General features: G+C 43.5%; 1 protein-coding gene across 6 annotated transcripts in view; it reads right to left on the reverse strand.

Annotated features, from left to right (window-relative positions):
* Nucleotides 1-16,423, reverse strand: part of afap1l2 (actin filament associated protein 1 like 2) — a 144,856-nt gene that overhangs the window by 27,289 nt on the left and 101,144 nt on the right. For 4 of the 6 annotated variants that reach the window (XR_016487210.1, XM_090202528.1, XM_090202529.1 and 1 more), the window contains 3 exons: nt 12,162-12,373; nt 10,271-10,416; nt 9,939-10,053 (listed from right to left, as the gene is read on the reverse strand). Coding sequence is in view for 4 of the 6 variants with exons in the window: in XM_090202528.1 (XP_090058654.1) it covers nt 9,939-10,053; nt 10,271-10,416; nt 12,162-12,373 (473 nt within the window). In the remaining 2 variants the exon portion in view is untranslated. The remainder of the gene's footprint in view (nt 1-9,938; nt 10,054-10,270; nt 10,417-12,161; nt 12,374-16,423) is intronic. The other 2 variants (XR_016487211.1, XM_090202530.1) reach the window with 1 other exon arrangement.

Raw genomic sequence — 16,423 nt, forward strand, 5'->3', positions numbered from 1 at the left:
CATCATGAAATTAATTGAGACAAATTACAGACAGTAGCCTACAAGTAGCAAAATATAACTAATTTGAACATGAAATGTATTTATTATTAAAATAGGCCTACAGCCTACTGTTTATATTTTAATGCAGTTATCATTTGAAGCATATTTTTACAAGTCACTTGTTTGTATCAATTGCAAAAACATTGGCAACTTTGTGTTTGTAGTCAACTTTCTTCTGAAGTTATCGGTTGTCACAGAGAATGGATAAACCATGTGACTCATATTAGCGGAGATCTTCTGTGTATAAAGCATCTAACGACTGACTTAGTTGTTCTACCAGAGGTCTGAGGCAGACGTTAGATTCCGAGCATTTTCAAGTGCAACGTTAATAACAATGGTTTTGGGAAACAGCTGTTAACCCATGACTGCGTAACTGTGCACGACTTCAACACCATCATCAAGTTTTCTACCGACACAACGGTGGTAGGACTGATCATCGATGATGAGGCAGCCTATAGGGTGGAGGTCTGAGACTGGCAGTGTGGTGCCAGGACAACAACATCTCCCTCAACATCAGCAAAACAAAGGAGCTGATCGTGAACTACAGGAAATGGAGGGGCGAACACGCCCCTATCCACATTGATGAGGCTGTAGTGGAGCAGGTCGAGATCTTTAAGTTCCTCTGTGTTCACATCACTAAGGAAGTAACATGGTCCACACACACCCACACAGTTGTGAAGAGGGCACGTCAGCGCCTCACTACCCCCACTGGAGGTTTTATATTTTTTGCACGGGCCCTCAGATCCTCATAAAGTTATAAATCAAATCAAATTTGATTTGTCACGTGGGCCGACTACAACAGGCTTCACCTTACAGTGAAATGTTTACTTACAAGCACTTAACCAACAACGCAGTTAAGAAAAATAAGTGTTAAGATACATTTTTTAATAACAAATCATTCAAGATCAGCAGTAAAATAACAGTAGCAAGGCTATATACAGGGGGTACCGCTACAGAGAGCATCTTGACTGGCTGCATCATCGCTTGGTACGACAACTGTAAGGCACCAGACCGTAAGGCGCTACAGAGGGTGGTCATCCAGCAGTGTCAGAGGAAGGCCCAAAAAATGTAAAAGACTCCAGCCACCCAAGTCATAGACTATTCTCTCTGCTACAACAAGGTAAGTAGTACTAGTGCACTGAGTCTGGAACCAACAGGACCCTTAACAGCTTCTGCCCCCAAGCCATAAGTATGCTAAATAGCTAATCAAATGGCTACCCGGACTAACTGCATTGAACCTTTTTCGTACTAACTTTCTTGCACTGACTCTATGCACACACACTGGACTCTACCTACACACTCACACATACTTACACTGACGTCCGAACACACACACACACACACACGCGCACACTGATAAGATGACGCAGACGAAGATGGCAGCATTGCAGCATTTAGTTTTTTCATGTACTATTTTTAACATTATTAGCTCAGGAAATGTTTTGTGTCATTACATACAGCCGGGAAAAACTATTGGATACTAGTGGCGGTAACTCACCAGAAGTACCAGCATTACGACCAGGAATATGACTTCCCTGGAGCAGATCCTTTGTACACTCTCCCCAGAGCAATAGAACTTACTCAAGAGGCCAACAAAAAACATCGCCGGCGGAGGAGAGGCACTCGAGGCGGCCTGCTGGTTCGACTTAGGAGGTGTGCACACCACCCACTGCTTCCGAGTATATTACTCGCTAATGTTCAGACATTGGATAATAAAGTTGATGACCTTAGAGCAAGGATTCCTTTCCAGAGAGACATTGGGGCCTGACACACACTTTGTTTAACGGAAACATGGCTCTCTCGGGATACTCTGTCGGAGTCAGTAAAGCCAGCAGGATTCTCAGTACATCGCGCAGAAAGGAATAAATATCTCTCCGGGAAGCAGAAGGGCAGCGGGGTGTGTTTCATGATTAATGACGCATGGTGCAATTATATGAACATACAGGAACTCAAGTCATTTTCTTCACCCGACCTAGAAGACCTCACAATTAAATGCAGACCATATTATCCCCCAAGAGAATTCTCCTCCGTCATCGCCACGGCCGTTTACATCTCACCTCAAGCAGAAACCTTGACAGCCCTCAAAGAACAACACTGTACTTTATGCAAACTGGAAACCACATATCCTGAGGCTGCATTTATTGTAGCTGGTGATTTTAATAAAGCAAACCTGAGGACTAGGCTGCCGAAATTGACTGTCCTACTCGCGCTACTAAGACTCTCAACCATTGCTATTCAAACTTCCGGGATGCTTATAAGGCCCTCCCCCGCCCTCCTTTCGGCTAATCTGACCACGACGCCATCTTGCTCCTCTCGTCCTATAGGCAGAAACTGAAACAGGAAGTGCCGTGCTTCATCCTATTCAACACTGGTCTGACCAATCGGAATCCATGCATCAGGATTATTTTAATCACGCGGACTCTGATATGTTCCGGGTAGCATGTGATAAAAATCTAGACGCAAACACAGACACGGTGACTGAGTTCAGAAGGAAGTGTGTAGGAGATGTAGTACCCATTATGACTATTAAAACCTACCCTAACCAACTGAACGTGGGAACCACCACATTAACTTGTTTGGGATAGCTGGCAGCATTTTCCCTTTTGGATGAATAGCGTGCCCAGAGTGAACTGCCTCCTACTCAGTCCCAGTTGCTAATATATGCATATTATTATTAATATTGGATAGAAAACACTCTGGAGTTTCTAAAACTGTTTGAATGATGTCTGTGAGTATAATATAACTCATATGGCAGGCAAAAACCTGAGAAAATCCAAACAGGAAGTGAGAATTCTGAGGTTTGTAGTTTCTGAACTCACCCCTATCGAGCACACAGTGGGATATGGGTTATTTTTCACTTCCTAAGACTTCCACTAGATGTCAGCCGTCTTTAGAACGTGGTTTCAGGCTGCTCATGTGAAGGGGGGCCAAATGGGAGATGTTTTACTAAGGGGTCTGCCTACAGCCTCGATCTCAGTCATGCGCTTTCACTTGAGAGGTTGCTCTCGTTCCAGTGCAATTCTACAGACAATGGAATTCTCCGGTTGGAAAATTATTGAACTTTTATGATAAAAACATCCTAAAGATTGATTCTATACTTAGTTTGACAAGTTTCTTCGACCTGTAATATAACTTTTTGAACGTTTCGTCCGAATGGACCAGATCGCGCTTTTGGATTGTTTACCAAACGCCCTAACAAAAGAAGCTATTTGACATAAATGATGGACATTATCGAACAAAACAAGCATTTATTGTGGAACTGCGATTTCTGGGAGTGCATTTTGATGATGATCATCAAAAGTAAGTGAATATTTATAATGCTTTTTATGAATAATGTTGACTACCCAACATGGCGGATATTTCTCTGGCTGGTTTGGGCTCTGGGTGCCGTTCTCAGTTTTTTTTAAATCTGACACAGCGGTTGCCTTAAGGAGAAGTGTATAATAGCTGTATTTTCATCAACATTTATTATGAGTATTTATGTGAATTCATGTGGCTCTGCAATATCACTGCATGTTTTGGATTTACTGAATCTAACACGCCAATGTAAAATAAGATTTTTGGATATAAATATGAACTTTACTGAACAAAACATACATGTCTTGTGTAACACAAAGTCCTATGAGTGTCATCTGATAAAGATCATCAAAGGTTAGTGATTCATTTGATCTGTATTTGTGCTTTTGTGACTCCTCTCTTCGGCTGGGTAAATGACTGGGTTTTTCTGTGAGTTGGTGGTGACCTAACATAATCGTTTGTGGAGTTTCTTTTTTTCTTTTTTGAAATCAGACACTGTGGCTGGATTAACGAGAATTGTATTTTTAAAATGGTGCCTAATACTTGTATGTTTGAGAAATTTGATTTATGAGATTTCTGTTGATTTTGTATTTGGAGCCCTGCAATTTTATTGGCTGTTGGCGAGAGGTTCCACTAGTGCTAGACAGGTTATACAATGGAAAGGCGACTGGTAATATGGCAGAATATAAACAGTGTAGTTATTCACTCCGCAAGGCAATGAAACAAGCTAAACATCAGTATAGAGATAAAGTGAAGTCGCAATTCAACGGCTCAAGACACGTATGTGGCAAGGACTACAGACAATCACAGACTACAAACGGAAAACCAGCCACATCGCGGACAACAACGTCTTGCTTCTGGACAGGCTAAATACATTCTTTGCACGCTTTCAGGATAACACAGTGCCACCGACACGGCCCGCAACCAAGACGGCATCCCTTGGCCCTTTCTAAGAGCATGCTCACACCAGCTGGCTGGTGTGTTTAAAGGCATGTTCAATATTTCCCTATCCCGTCTGCTGTCCCCACATGCTTCAAGTGGGCACCATTGTTCCTGTACCCAAGAAGGCAAAGGTAAATTAACTTAATGACTATCGCCCGTAGCACTCACCTCTGTCATCATGAAGTGCTTTGAGAGACTAGTCAAGGATCATATCACTCTACCCTAACTGCCATCTTCAATTTGCTTACCACCCCAATAGATCCACAAACGATGCAATCGCCATCACTCTGCACACTGCCCTCTCCCATTTGGACAAGAGGAATACCTATGTAAGAATGCTGTTTATTGACTATAGCTCAGCATTCAATACCATGGTACCCTCCAAACTTGTCATCAAGCTCGAGACCCTGGGTCTCGACCCCGCCCTGTGCAGCTGGGTGCTGGACTTCCTGACGGGCCACCCCCCAGGTGGTGAGGGTAGGTAACAACATCTCCACCCCGCTGATTCTCAACACTGGGGCCCCACAAGGGTGCTTTCTGAGCCCTCTCCTGTACTCCCTGTTCACCCACGATTGCGTGGCCATGCACGCCTCCAACTCAATCATCAAGTTTGCGGACGACACTACAGTGGTAGGCTTGATTAACAACAACGACGAGACTGCCTACAGGGAGGAGGTGAGGGCCCTCAGAGTGTGGTGTCAGGAAAATAACCTCACATCGTCAACAGAACTAAGGAGATTATTGTGGACTTCAGGAAACAGCAGAGGGAACACCCCCCTATCCACATCGATGGGACAGTAGTGGAGAGGGTAGTAAGTTTTAAGTTCCTCGGCGTACACATCACGGACAAACTGAATTGGTCCACCCACACAGACAGCGTTGTGAAGAAGGCGCAGCAGCAGCCACTTTAAACAATGCCACTTAATATAATGTTTACATACCCTACATTACTGTTCTCATATGTACAGTATGTTAAAAACCTATTAACGAACACAGAGAAAGAGCAGAAGTGAAATTTTCCTTTAAATTTAACACTGGCCCAGTGTCTATACTGGTCACACTTAGTGTAAGCTTTATTTCCCAGAGTGCCTTGCCTTTCGAGTGAATTGTAGAGTTACCACCCATGATTGTTGCATTCATCTGTTTTCAGTACAGTGGCTTTCACCAACTGAAATCCTAAGTGAATAATTTATAATTCAAATAAAATGATTTAACACAATTCAACAAAAATATAATAAGGCCTGATTTTGTGAAGAGGGCACGGCAAACCCTATTCCCTATCAGGAAACTAAAAAGATTTGGCATGGGTCCTGAGATCCTCAAAATGTTCTACAGCTGCAACATCACTGCCTGGTACGGCAATTGCTCGGCCTCTGACCGCAAGACACTAGAGGGTAGTCCTGTCATCCAGGACCTCTACACCACACTACATCTTTACTCACCCATTGTTCACCTAATACCTATTTTGCACTATTGGTTAGAGCCTGTAAGTAAGCATTTCACTGTAATACTACACCTGTTGTATTCGGCGCACGTGACAAATAAACTTTGATTTGATTCTGAGGGCTGAGTTTTACCCTAATACAGTGGCCTGAAACTCATGGTTTTCAGGCTTGAAACTCACATTATAATGACTTACAAAGTGATGTGTAATTCCTATTGTAATCCAGCCAGTGTGGGGATATCCAACATTTTGAATTTAATTTCACCCGCAACTTGCATTTAGAATGACTTCCAGGTTGGGAAGACTAAGATATTAGTGATGTGCAGATTGTGAACAATTCGTTATTTTTGAACAACTTTTTGAACAACATTTTTCTTAGTGACCCGTTAATTTTAATCGTTCGTTTGACCTGCTTGCCGCAATGAATTCTACAGCAGGATTAATATGCGATACTCCGGAGACATGCTCCGCCACCGGCTATCATGTGCAGCACAAAGAAGAAAAATACTCGATCTGATAAATGATCGTATGGTCCAAGAATGAAAGCAATCCATTTATTATTGAATGTTATCGATGGACACTGCTTTATAGAAAAACATACTCAGTCTGTCTCTGCGCAACACTCAAACTTGAGAACGAATCGTTTGGGTGGCTGATGCTGTTCGCAAACAATAGCCTATTAATTCATCAATCATGCGAAAACATAAATATTGAAATAAACAATTCTAAAAATCAACCAGCAAAAGAGCATGCTGGGAAATATGATAATGATGGCCGTGGTTTTGGTATGGCAACTGCTTGGCCTCCGACCGCAAGGCACTACAGAGGGTAGTGCGAACGGCCCAGTACATCACTGGGGCCAAGTTTCCTGCCATCCACTACCTCTACACCAGGCGGTGTCAGAGGAAGGCCCTAAAAATTGTCAAAGACTCCAGCCACCCTACTCATAGACTGTTTTCTCTGCTACCGCACAGCAAGCGGTACCGGAGCGCCAAGTCTAGGTCCAAGAGGCTTCTAAACAGCTTCCACCCCCAAGCCATAAGACTCCTGAACACCTAATAAAATGGCTACACAGACAATTTGCATTGTCCCCCCTCTTTTACACCGCTGCTACTCTCTGTTGTTATCATCATCTATGCATAGTCACTTTAATAACTCTACCTACATGTACATATTCCCTCAACTAACTGGTGACCCTGCACATTGACTCTGTAACGGTACCCCCCTGTATATAGCCTCGCTATTGTTATTTTACTGCTGCTCTTTAATTACTTGTTACTTTTATTTCTTATTCTTGAGCCGTTTTTTAAAATTTTCACAGCATTGTTGGTTAGGGGCCCATAAGTAAGCATTTCATTGTATTGTATTCGGAGCATGTGATTAATAACATTTGATTTGAATCAACACTAGAAATGTTACACTAAAAGATCAACACTAGTTAACACTGGCCAATTTGCTGTGAGCAAATGTAGCACATATCAACACACTCAGAGATACATTATGTTTCCATTAGCTCTCTGCACTCCAAACTAGAGTACAACCTGAAAGAGCAAGAAGCTATACACACTAAGTTATACACACCCCATACACACTCAGGTTATACAACTGATGTACAACACATTGGACACAGATATTTCTGTCATACAATGGTGAGTTTGTCTGCACATAAATGTTTGCACAACCATTGTGCTGTGTGTCTCAACGAACGCTGTGTGACCTTTTCTGGGCAGACATTGTGCTGTTGTGTCAAATGGGTTGTGCATAAAATCAAATCAAATTTATTTGTCACATACACATGGTTAGCAGATGTTAATGCGAGTGTCGCGAAATGCTTGTGCTTCTAGTTCCGACAATGCAGTAATAACCAACGAGTAATCTAACCTAACAATTCCAAAACTACTACCTTATACACACAAGTGTAAAGGGATAAAGAATAAGTACATAAAGATATATGAATGAGTGATGGTACAGAGCGGCATAGGCAAGATGCAGTAGATGGTATCGAGTACAGAGATGAGTAATGTAGACAAAGTGGCATAGTTTAAAGTGGCTAGTGATACATGTATTCCATAAAGATTCCATAAAGATGCAGTAGATGATATAGAGTACAGTATATACATATGAGATGAATAATGTAGGGTATGCAAACATTATATTAAGTAGCATTGTTTAAAGTGGCTAGTGATATATTTTACATCAATTCCCATCAATTCCCATTATTAAAGTGGCTGGAGTTGAGACAGTGTGTTGGCAGCAGACACTGGTGGTGGTGGCTGTTTAACAGTCTGATGGCCTTGAGATAGAAGCTGTTTTTCAGTCTCTCTGTCCCAGCTTTGATGCACCTGTACTGAGCTCGCCTTCTGGATGATAGCGGGGTGAACAGGCAGTGGCTCGGGTGGTTGTTGTCCTTGATGATCTTTATGGCCTTCCTGTGACATCGGGTGGTGTAGGTGTCCTGGAGGGCAGGTAGTTTGCCCCCGGTGATGCGTTGTGCAGACCTCACTACCCTCTGGAGAGCCTTACGGTTGTGGGCGGAGCAGTTGCCGTACCAGGCGGTGATACAACCCGACAGAATGCTCTCGGTTGTGCATCTGTAGAAGTTTGTGAGTGCTTCTGCTGCGCCTTCTTCACGATGCTGTCTGTGTGGGTGGACCAATTCAGTTTGTCTGTGATGTGTACGCCGAGGAACTTAAAACTTACTACCCTCTCCACTACTGTCCCATCGATGTGGATAGGGGGGTGTTCCCTCTGCTGTTTCCTGAAGTCCACAATAATCTCCTTAGTTCTGTTGACGTTGAGTGTGAGGTTATTTTCCTGACACCACACTCCGAGGGCCCTCACCTCCTCCCTGTAGGCCGTCTCGTTGTTGTTGGTAATCAAGCCTACCACTGTAGTGTCGTCCGCAAACTTGATGATTGAGTTGGAGGCGTGCGTGGCCACGCAGTCGTGGGTGAACAGGGAGTACAGGAGAGGGCTCAGAACGCACCCTTGTGGGGCCCCAGTGCTGAGGATCAGCGGGGTGGAGATGTTGTTACCTACCCTCACCACCTGAGGGCGGCCCATCAGGAAGTCCAGTACCCAGTTGCACAGGGCAGGGTCGAGACCCAGGGTCTCGAGCTTGATGACGAGTTTGGAGGGTACTATGGTGTTAAATGCTGAGCTGTAGTCGATGAACAGCATTTTCACATAGGTATTCCTCTTGTCCAGATGGGTTAGGGCAGTGTGCAGTGTGGTTGAGATTGCATCGTCTGTGGACCTATTTGGGCGGTAAGCAAATTGGAGTGGGTCTAGGGTGTCAGGTAGGGTGGAGGTGATATGGTCCTTGACTAGTCTCTCAAAGCACTTCATGATGACGGATGTGAGTGCTACGGGGCGGTAGTCGTTTAGCTCAGTTACCTTAGCTTTCTTGGGAACAGGAACAATGGTGGCCCTCTTGAAGCATGTGGGAACAGCAGACTGGGATAAGGATTGATTGAATATGTCCGTAAACACACCAGCCAGCTGGTCTGCGCATGCTCTGAGGGCGCGGCTGGGGATGCCGTCTGGGCCTGCAGCCTTGCGAGGGTTAACACGTTTAAATGTTTTACTCACCTCGGCTGCAGTGAAGGAGAGTCTGCATGTTTTGGTTGCGGGCCGTGTCAGTGGCATGGTATTGTCCTCAAAGCGGGCAAAAAAGTTATTTAGTCTGCCTGGGAGCAAGACATCCTGGTCCGTGACGGGGCTGGTTTTCTTTTTGTAATCCGTGATTGACTGTAGACCCTGCCACATACCTCGTGTCTGAGCTGTTGAATTGCGATTCTACTTTGTCTCTATACTGACACTTAGCTTGTTTGATTGCCTTGCGGAGGGAATAGCTACACTGTTTGTATTCGGTCATGTTTCCGGTCACCTTGCCCTGACTAAAAGCAGTGGTTCGCGCTTTCAGTTTCACGTGAATGCTGCCATCAATCCACGGTTTCTGGTTTGGGAATGTTTTAATCGTTGCTATGGGAACGACATCTTCAACGCACGTTCTAATGAACTCCCTCACCGAATCAGCGTATTCGTCAATGTTGTTGTTTGACGCAATACGAAACATATCCCAGTCCACGTGATGGAAGCAGTCTTGGAGTGTGGAATCAGATTGCGTTAAACAACATCAGTGGTATAAACTGTGTGTACGTGGCTGAATTAATACTCTTGAATTTGTTGTTGTATATTGATGTGGTGAGCTCACCTCTAGTTCGCCCTCTATAGAAGCCACATCGTCATAAATGTCATCTGAACCGTGGGGAGCCGAGGAAAGGCTGTCTTTGTAGGTGCTAGGCTCTGAGTACCTCCCCTGCATCAGACTGAAGAATACACACACATATTACTGTATAAGCTCTCTCTCACACAGTCCTGTACAGCTAACCACACACACACACACACACACACACACACACACACACACACACACACACACACACACACACACACACACACACACACACACACACACACACACACACACACACACACACACACACACACACACACACACACACACACTGTGATGAATTAACTAACTACAAGGAGGTCTTGGCTGCATTGACTATGCTGGAGATCCTCTCAGAGTTGACATAGTCATAGGTGAGTTCTTCAGGGTCTGTCTTAGTCCCAGTCTGAGATAGCAGAAGACCCAGCCAGTGACCCATATCAGCTGACGACTTGGCCTGGGAGTGGAAAGCGGCATAGAGGAGAGAACAAGGGAAGAGGGGAGGAGAGATGGGAGCGGTAATCGACAAAAGAGGAGAGGGAGAGGACAGGAAAGAGGAGGAGCGCATTTTGAAAACACAGTCTTTTGAAAACACAGCCTTGATTATAACATAAAAAATACGTAGATGAACCAACAGGTGGCAGTCATGTCAAGGCTTTAGTCTGAAGATCACCCAAAATAAATAAAAATCCATTCACAGGAAATGAGTTAATTATCAATTTTCTGCAGCACATTTTTTCATTTTAGTTTTTAAAGTCCATTAAATAAAACTAAAAAAGGAATTTCATTGACCATAACAGCACAATATGTTTTATTTAACCTTTATTTAACTAGGCAAGTCAGTTAAGAACAAATTCTTATTTACAATGGCGGGCCTACTCCGGCCAAACCTTAACACGGACGACGCTGGGCCAATTGTGCACCACCCTATGGGACTCCCAATCACGGCCGGTTGTGATACAGCCTGGAATCAAACCAGGGTCTGTAGTGACGCCTCTAGCACTGAGATGCAGTGCCTTAGACCGCCACGCCACTTGGGAGCCCCAAAGCAGGCTGGTGCTGAAGCTTAAATAAAAAAGGGGAGTTCCTCTTGCTCACAAATCCCAGTACATCCACTACCTCCCCTACACATACACAGTTTTTTTTTGCTATCCTTGTGGGGACCAAATAATTGATTCCCATCCAAAATCCTATTCTTCTTAACCCCTAACCCTAACCTAACCTTAACTGTAACCCCTAACCCTAAAACTATACCTAACCCTAACCCCAATTCTTAACCTAACCCTAAACCTAACCTCCAAGCCTAAAATACTTTCCTTGTGAGGAATTCTGGTACCCAAAAGGATAGTTAAACAAAAACACACACGCACACGTGTCATGTTCTTCTATCCTTGTGGGGACCTAGAATGTATTTCCATTCAAAATCCTATTTTTCCTAACCCCTATCCCTTAACCTGACCCTTAAGCTTAAAATAGCCTGTCCTCTTGGGGTCATGGGTGATGTCCCCACGAGGGAGAATTTTCCTTGTTTTACTATCCTTGTGGGGATTTTGGGGGACATAGAACCAACCCACACACACCTCCCCTTTACTCCTCTGGGCCAGAATTTGTAGTGTGTGTCAGACAGTACAATTGGGCCAGACTTTGTAGTGTGTGTCAGACAGTACAATTGAAGTGTTTAGTGTTCTTGGGAGGAGCACTGTACCGTCAGCACAGTCTCAGTGTTAGGAATGCTAGTATGTGTTTTTTGCACTAGGCGCCGTGTGTCTGGTGGGTGGGGTTGGTTGTGTAAGTGGCATGCGTGCGTTTCCAGAATGGGGACTGTTCTCAGTAAGATTTTCGGAGAGGGACAGGGGCCAGGTTCTCATATGAGGTCAGCTCCTGCTGTACTAGGGACTTTGTAAAGGGCTTTTACAAGAGCTTTCTTGATTACTGATTTCCATAGAATTAATGCTTATATGGAATTGTACAACATGCAATAATCCAGTGTTAAGGCTAAAGATGTGTGTTTGTGTTGTAATTTGCAATTTAACATGCAATGACTTACGTGAGTTCGTATGTGTTTTTGAGCATGCGTTTTCATTGATACGGGTCTTATGGTGAGAACTGATACAACATTTTCCCAAGTTCGGATCAATAAGGTCTCTACTTTCTTTCTATAGCGCCTACCTTCCCCCAGGCCTGCCTACCTCCCCCTCCTACCTCTAGTGTGGCTAGCTGTGCCCCATCCATCTGGATCCGGAAGGAGTAGAGGTGCTCAGGGCTGGGGTCTGGCAAGACCATGCATCCCTCCAGAGGGACAGGCTGCTGGGCCACTTTAGTCTTGCCCTTGTCCTGGTAAAACCACAGCTGCCCATTTTTTATCAGACACCAGTGGCTCCTCCAATGACTGTTAACCATCACATTGAGGTAACCTGAGAGAGAGACCATATTGTTATATGTTTACTTTGTCAATGTAAGTTTAACTTGTTGACATATCAATTAAGTCTACTGAATTGAAATACAGTGCCTTGCGAAAGTATTTGGCCACCTTGAACTTTGCGACCTTTTGCCACATTTCAGGCTTCAAACATAAAGATATAAAACTGTATTTTTTTGTGAAGAATCAACAACAAGTGGGACACAATCATGAAGTGGAACGACATTTATTGGATATTTCAAACTTTTTTAACAAATCAAAAACTGAAAAATTGGGCGTGCAAAATTATTCAGCCCCCTTAAGTTAATACTTTGTAGCGCCACCTTTTGCTGCGATTACAGCTGTAAGTCGCTTGGGGTATGTCTCTATCAGTTTTGCACATCGAGAGACTGACATTTTTTCCCATTCCTCCTTGCAAAACAGCTCGAGCTCAGTGAGGTTGGATGGAGAGCATTTGTGAACAGCAGTTTTCAGTTCTTTCCACAGATTCTCGATTGGATTCAGGTCTGGACTTTGACTTGGCCATTCTAACACCTGGATATGTTTATTTTTGAACCATTCCATTGTAGATTTTGCTTTATGTTTTGGATCATTGTCTTGTTGGAAGACAAATCTCCGTCCCAGTCTCAGGTCTTTTGCAGACTCCATCAGGTTTTCTTCCAGAATGGTCCTGTATTTGGCTCCATCCATCTTCTCATAAATTTTAACCATCTTCCCTGTCCCTGCTGAAGAAAAGCAGGCCCAAACCATGATGCTGCCACCACCATGTTTGACAGTGGGGATGGTGTGTTCAGCTGTGTTGCTTTTACACCAAACATAACGTTTTGCATTGTTGCCAAAAAGTTCAATTTTGGTTTCATCTGACCAGAGCACCTTCTTCCACATGTTTGGTGTGTCTCCCAGGTGGCTTGTGGCAAACTTTAAACGACACTTTTTATGGATATCTTTAAGAAATGGCTTTCTTCTTGCCACTCTTCCATAAAGGCCAGATTTGTGCAATATACGACTGATTGTTGTCCTATGGACAGAGTCTCCCACCTCAGCTGTAGATCTCTGCAGTTCATCCAAAGTGATCATGGGCCTCTTGGCTGCATCTCTGATCAGTCTTCTCCTTGTATGAGCTGAAAGTTTAGAGGGACGGCCAGGTCTTGGTAGATTTGCAGTGGTCTGATACTCCTTCCATTTCAATATTATCGCTTGCACAGTGCTCCTTGGGATGTTTAAAGCTTGGGAAATCTTTTTGTATCCAAATCCGGCTTTAAACTTCTTCACAGCAGTATCTCGGACCTGCCTGGTGTGTTCCTTGTTCTTCATGATGCTCTCTGCGCTTTTAACGGACCTCTGAGACTATCACAGTGCAGGTGCATTTATACGGAGACTTGATTACACACAGGTGGATTGTATTTATCATCATTAGTCATTTAGGTCAACATTGGATCATTCAGAGATCCTCACTGAACTTCTGGAGAGAGTTTGCTGCACTGAAAGTAAAGGGGCTGAATAATTTTGCACGCCCAATTTTTCAGTTTTTGATTTGTTAAAAAAGTTTGAAATATCCAATAAATGTTGTTCCACTTCATGATTGTGTCCCACTTGTTGTTGATTCTTCACAAAAAAATACAGTTTTATATCTTTATGTTTGAAGCCTGAAATGTGGCAAAAGGTCGCAAAGTTCAAGGGGGCCGAATACTTTCGCAAGGCACTGTAAATTGAATTATTGTGTGGTGAGGGACAGAGAGAGGGGGGAGATTGTGAGAAAGAAATGGTGAAAGAGAGAATTTGATATCCCTGTAATTACTGTACTGTACAGTCATGGCCAAAAGTTTTGAAAATGACACAAATATTACATTTTCAAAGTCTGCTGCCCCAGTTTGTATGATGGCAATTTGCATATACTCCAGAATGTTATGAAGGGTGATCAGAAAAATTGCAATTAATTGCAAAGTCCCTCTTTGCCATGTAAATTAACTGAAACCCCCAAAAACATTTCCACTGCATTTCAGCCTTGCCACAAAAGGAACAGCTGACATCATGTCAGTGATTCTCTTGTTAACACAGGTGTGAGTGTTGACGAGGACAAGGCTGGAGATCACTCGGTCATGCTGATTGAGTTCGAATAACAGACTGGAAGCTTCAAAAGGAGGGTGGTGTTTGGAATCATTGTTCTTCCTCTGTCAACCATGGTTACCTGCAAGGAAACATGTGCCATCATCATTGCTTTGCACAAAAAGGGCTTCACAGGCAAGGATATTGCTGCCAGTAAGATTGCACCTGGTGGTGCAAAAAAATCTACCATTTATCGGATCATCAAGAACTTCAAGGAGAGCGGTTCAATTGTTGTGAAGAAGGCTTCAGGGCGCCCAAGAAAGTCCAGCAAGCACCAGGACCGTCTCCTAAAGTTGATTCAGCTGTGGGATTTGGGGCACCACCAGTAAAGAGCTTGCTCAGGAATTGCAGCTGGCAGGTGTGAGTACATCTGCACGCACAGTGAGGCGGAGACTTTTGGAGGATGGCCTGGTGTTAAGAAGGGCAGCAAAGAAGCCACTTCTCTCCAGGAAAAACATCAGGGACAGAATGATATTCTGCAAAAGGTACAAGGATTGAATTGCTGAGGACTGGGGTAAAGTCATTTTCTCTGATGAATCCCCTTTCCGATTGTTTGGGGCATCTGGGAAAAAAAGCTTGCCCGGAGATGGTGAGCGCTACCATCAGTCCTGTGTCATGCCAACAGTAAAGCATCCTGAGACCATTCATGTGTGGGGTTGCTTCTCAGCCAAGGGAGTGGGCTCACTCACAATTTTGCCTAAGAACACAGCCATGAATAAAGAATGGTACCAACACATCCTCCGAGAGCAACTTCTCCCAACCATCCAGGAACATCAATATTTTGGGTCCATAGCAGGGAAACTCCCCAGACCTTAATCCCATTGAAAACTTGTGGTCAATCCTCAAGAGGCGGGTGGACAAACAAAAACCCACAAATTCTGACAAACTCCAAGCATTGATTATGCAAGAATGGGCTGCCATCAGTCAGGATGTGGCCCAGAAGTTAATTGACAGCACGCCAGGGTGGATTGCAGAGGTCTTGAAAAAGAAGGGTCAACACTGCAAATATTGACTCTTTGCATCAACTTCATGTAATTGTCAATAAAAGCCTTTCACACTTATGAAATGCTTGTAATTATAATTCAGTATTACATAGTAACATCTGACAAAAATATCTAAAGACACTGAAGCAGCAAACTGTGTGGAAATTTATATTTGTGTCATTCTCAAAACCTTTGGCTACGACTGTACAACTAATTGTGATCATTCATTGTATATTATACTTTCCTTTCCGTCATAATACATTTAATAAGTTCTTAAGGGCCTATTGCAACCAGCATTGGCCACCATATCATCGTTAAACCGTCAACACGCGCTAAGATCACAAAGCAAAGCTGATCTCAATTGCCACCACTATTGGCCAATGTATTACCACTCTGTAAAGCTGATGTGTTGACTTTAAGTCCTGGTTGCTGCCAACCTTTTTCAATATACTTTCCAGCTCTGGTGGATATTATCATTGGTACAAATAAAACCTACTCTTTGAGAAGTTTAAGAGAGAGTTATCTACAGTTGAAGTCGGAAGTTTACATACACTTAGGTTGGAGTCATTAAAACTTATTTTTCAACCACTCCACAAATTTCTTGTTAACAAACTACAGATATGGCAAGACGGTTAGGACATCTACTTTGTGCATGACACAAGTAATTTTTCCAACAATTGTTTACAGACAGATTATTTCACTTATAATTCACTGTATCACAATTCCAGTGGGTCAGAAGTTTACGTACACTAAGTTGACTTTGCCTTTAAACAGCTTGGAAAATTCCAGACAATTATGCCATTGCTTTAGAAGCTTCTAATAGGCTAATTGACATAATTTGAGTCAACTGAAGGTGTACCTGTGGATGTGTTTCAAGGCCTACCTTCAAACTCAGTGCCTCTTTGCTTGACATCAATGGAAAACCAAAATAAATCAGCCAAGACCTCAGAAAAAAT

This window comes from Oncorhynchus mykiss, chromosome 16 (assembly GCF_057628025.1).
Source record: "Oncorhynchus mykiss isolate SJ-2025 chromosome 16, ASM5762802v1, whole genome shotgun sequence".
Taxonomy (NCBI): domain Eukaryota; kingdom Metazoa; phylum Chordata; class Actinopteri; order Salmoniformes; family Salmonidae; genus Oncorhynchus; species Oncorhynchus mykiss.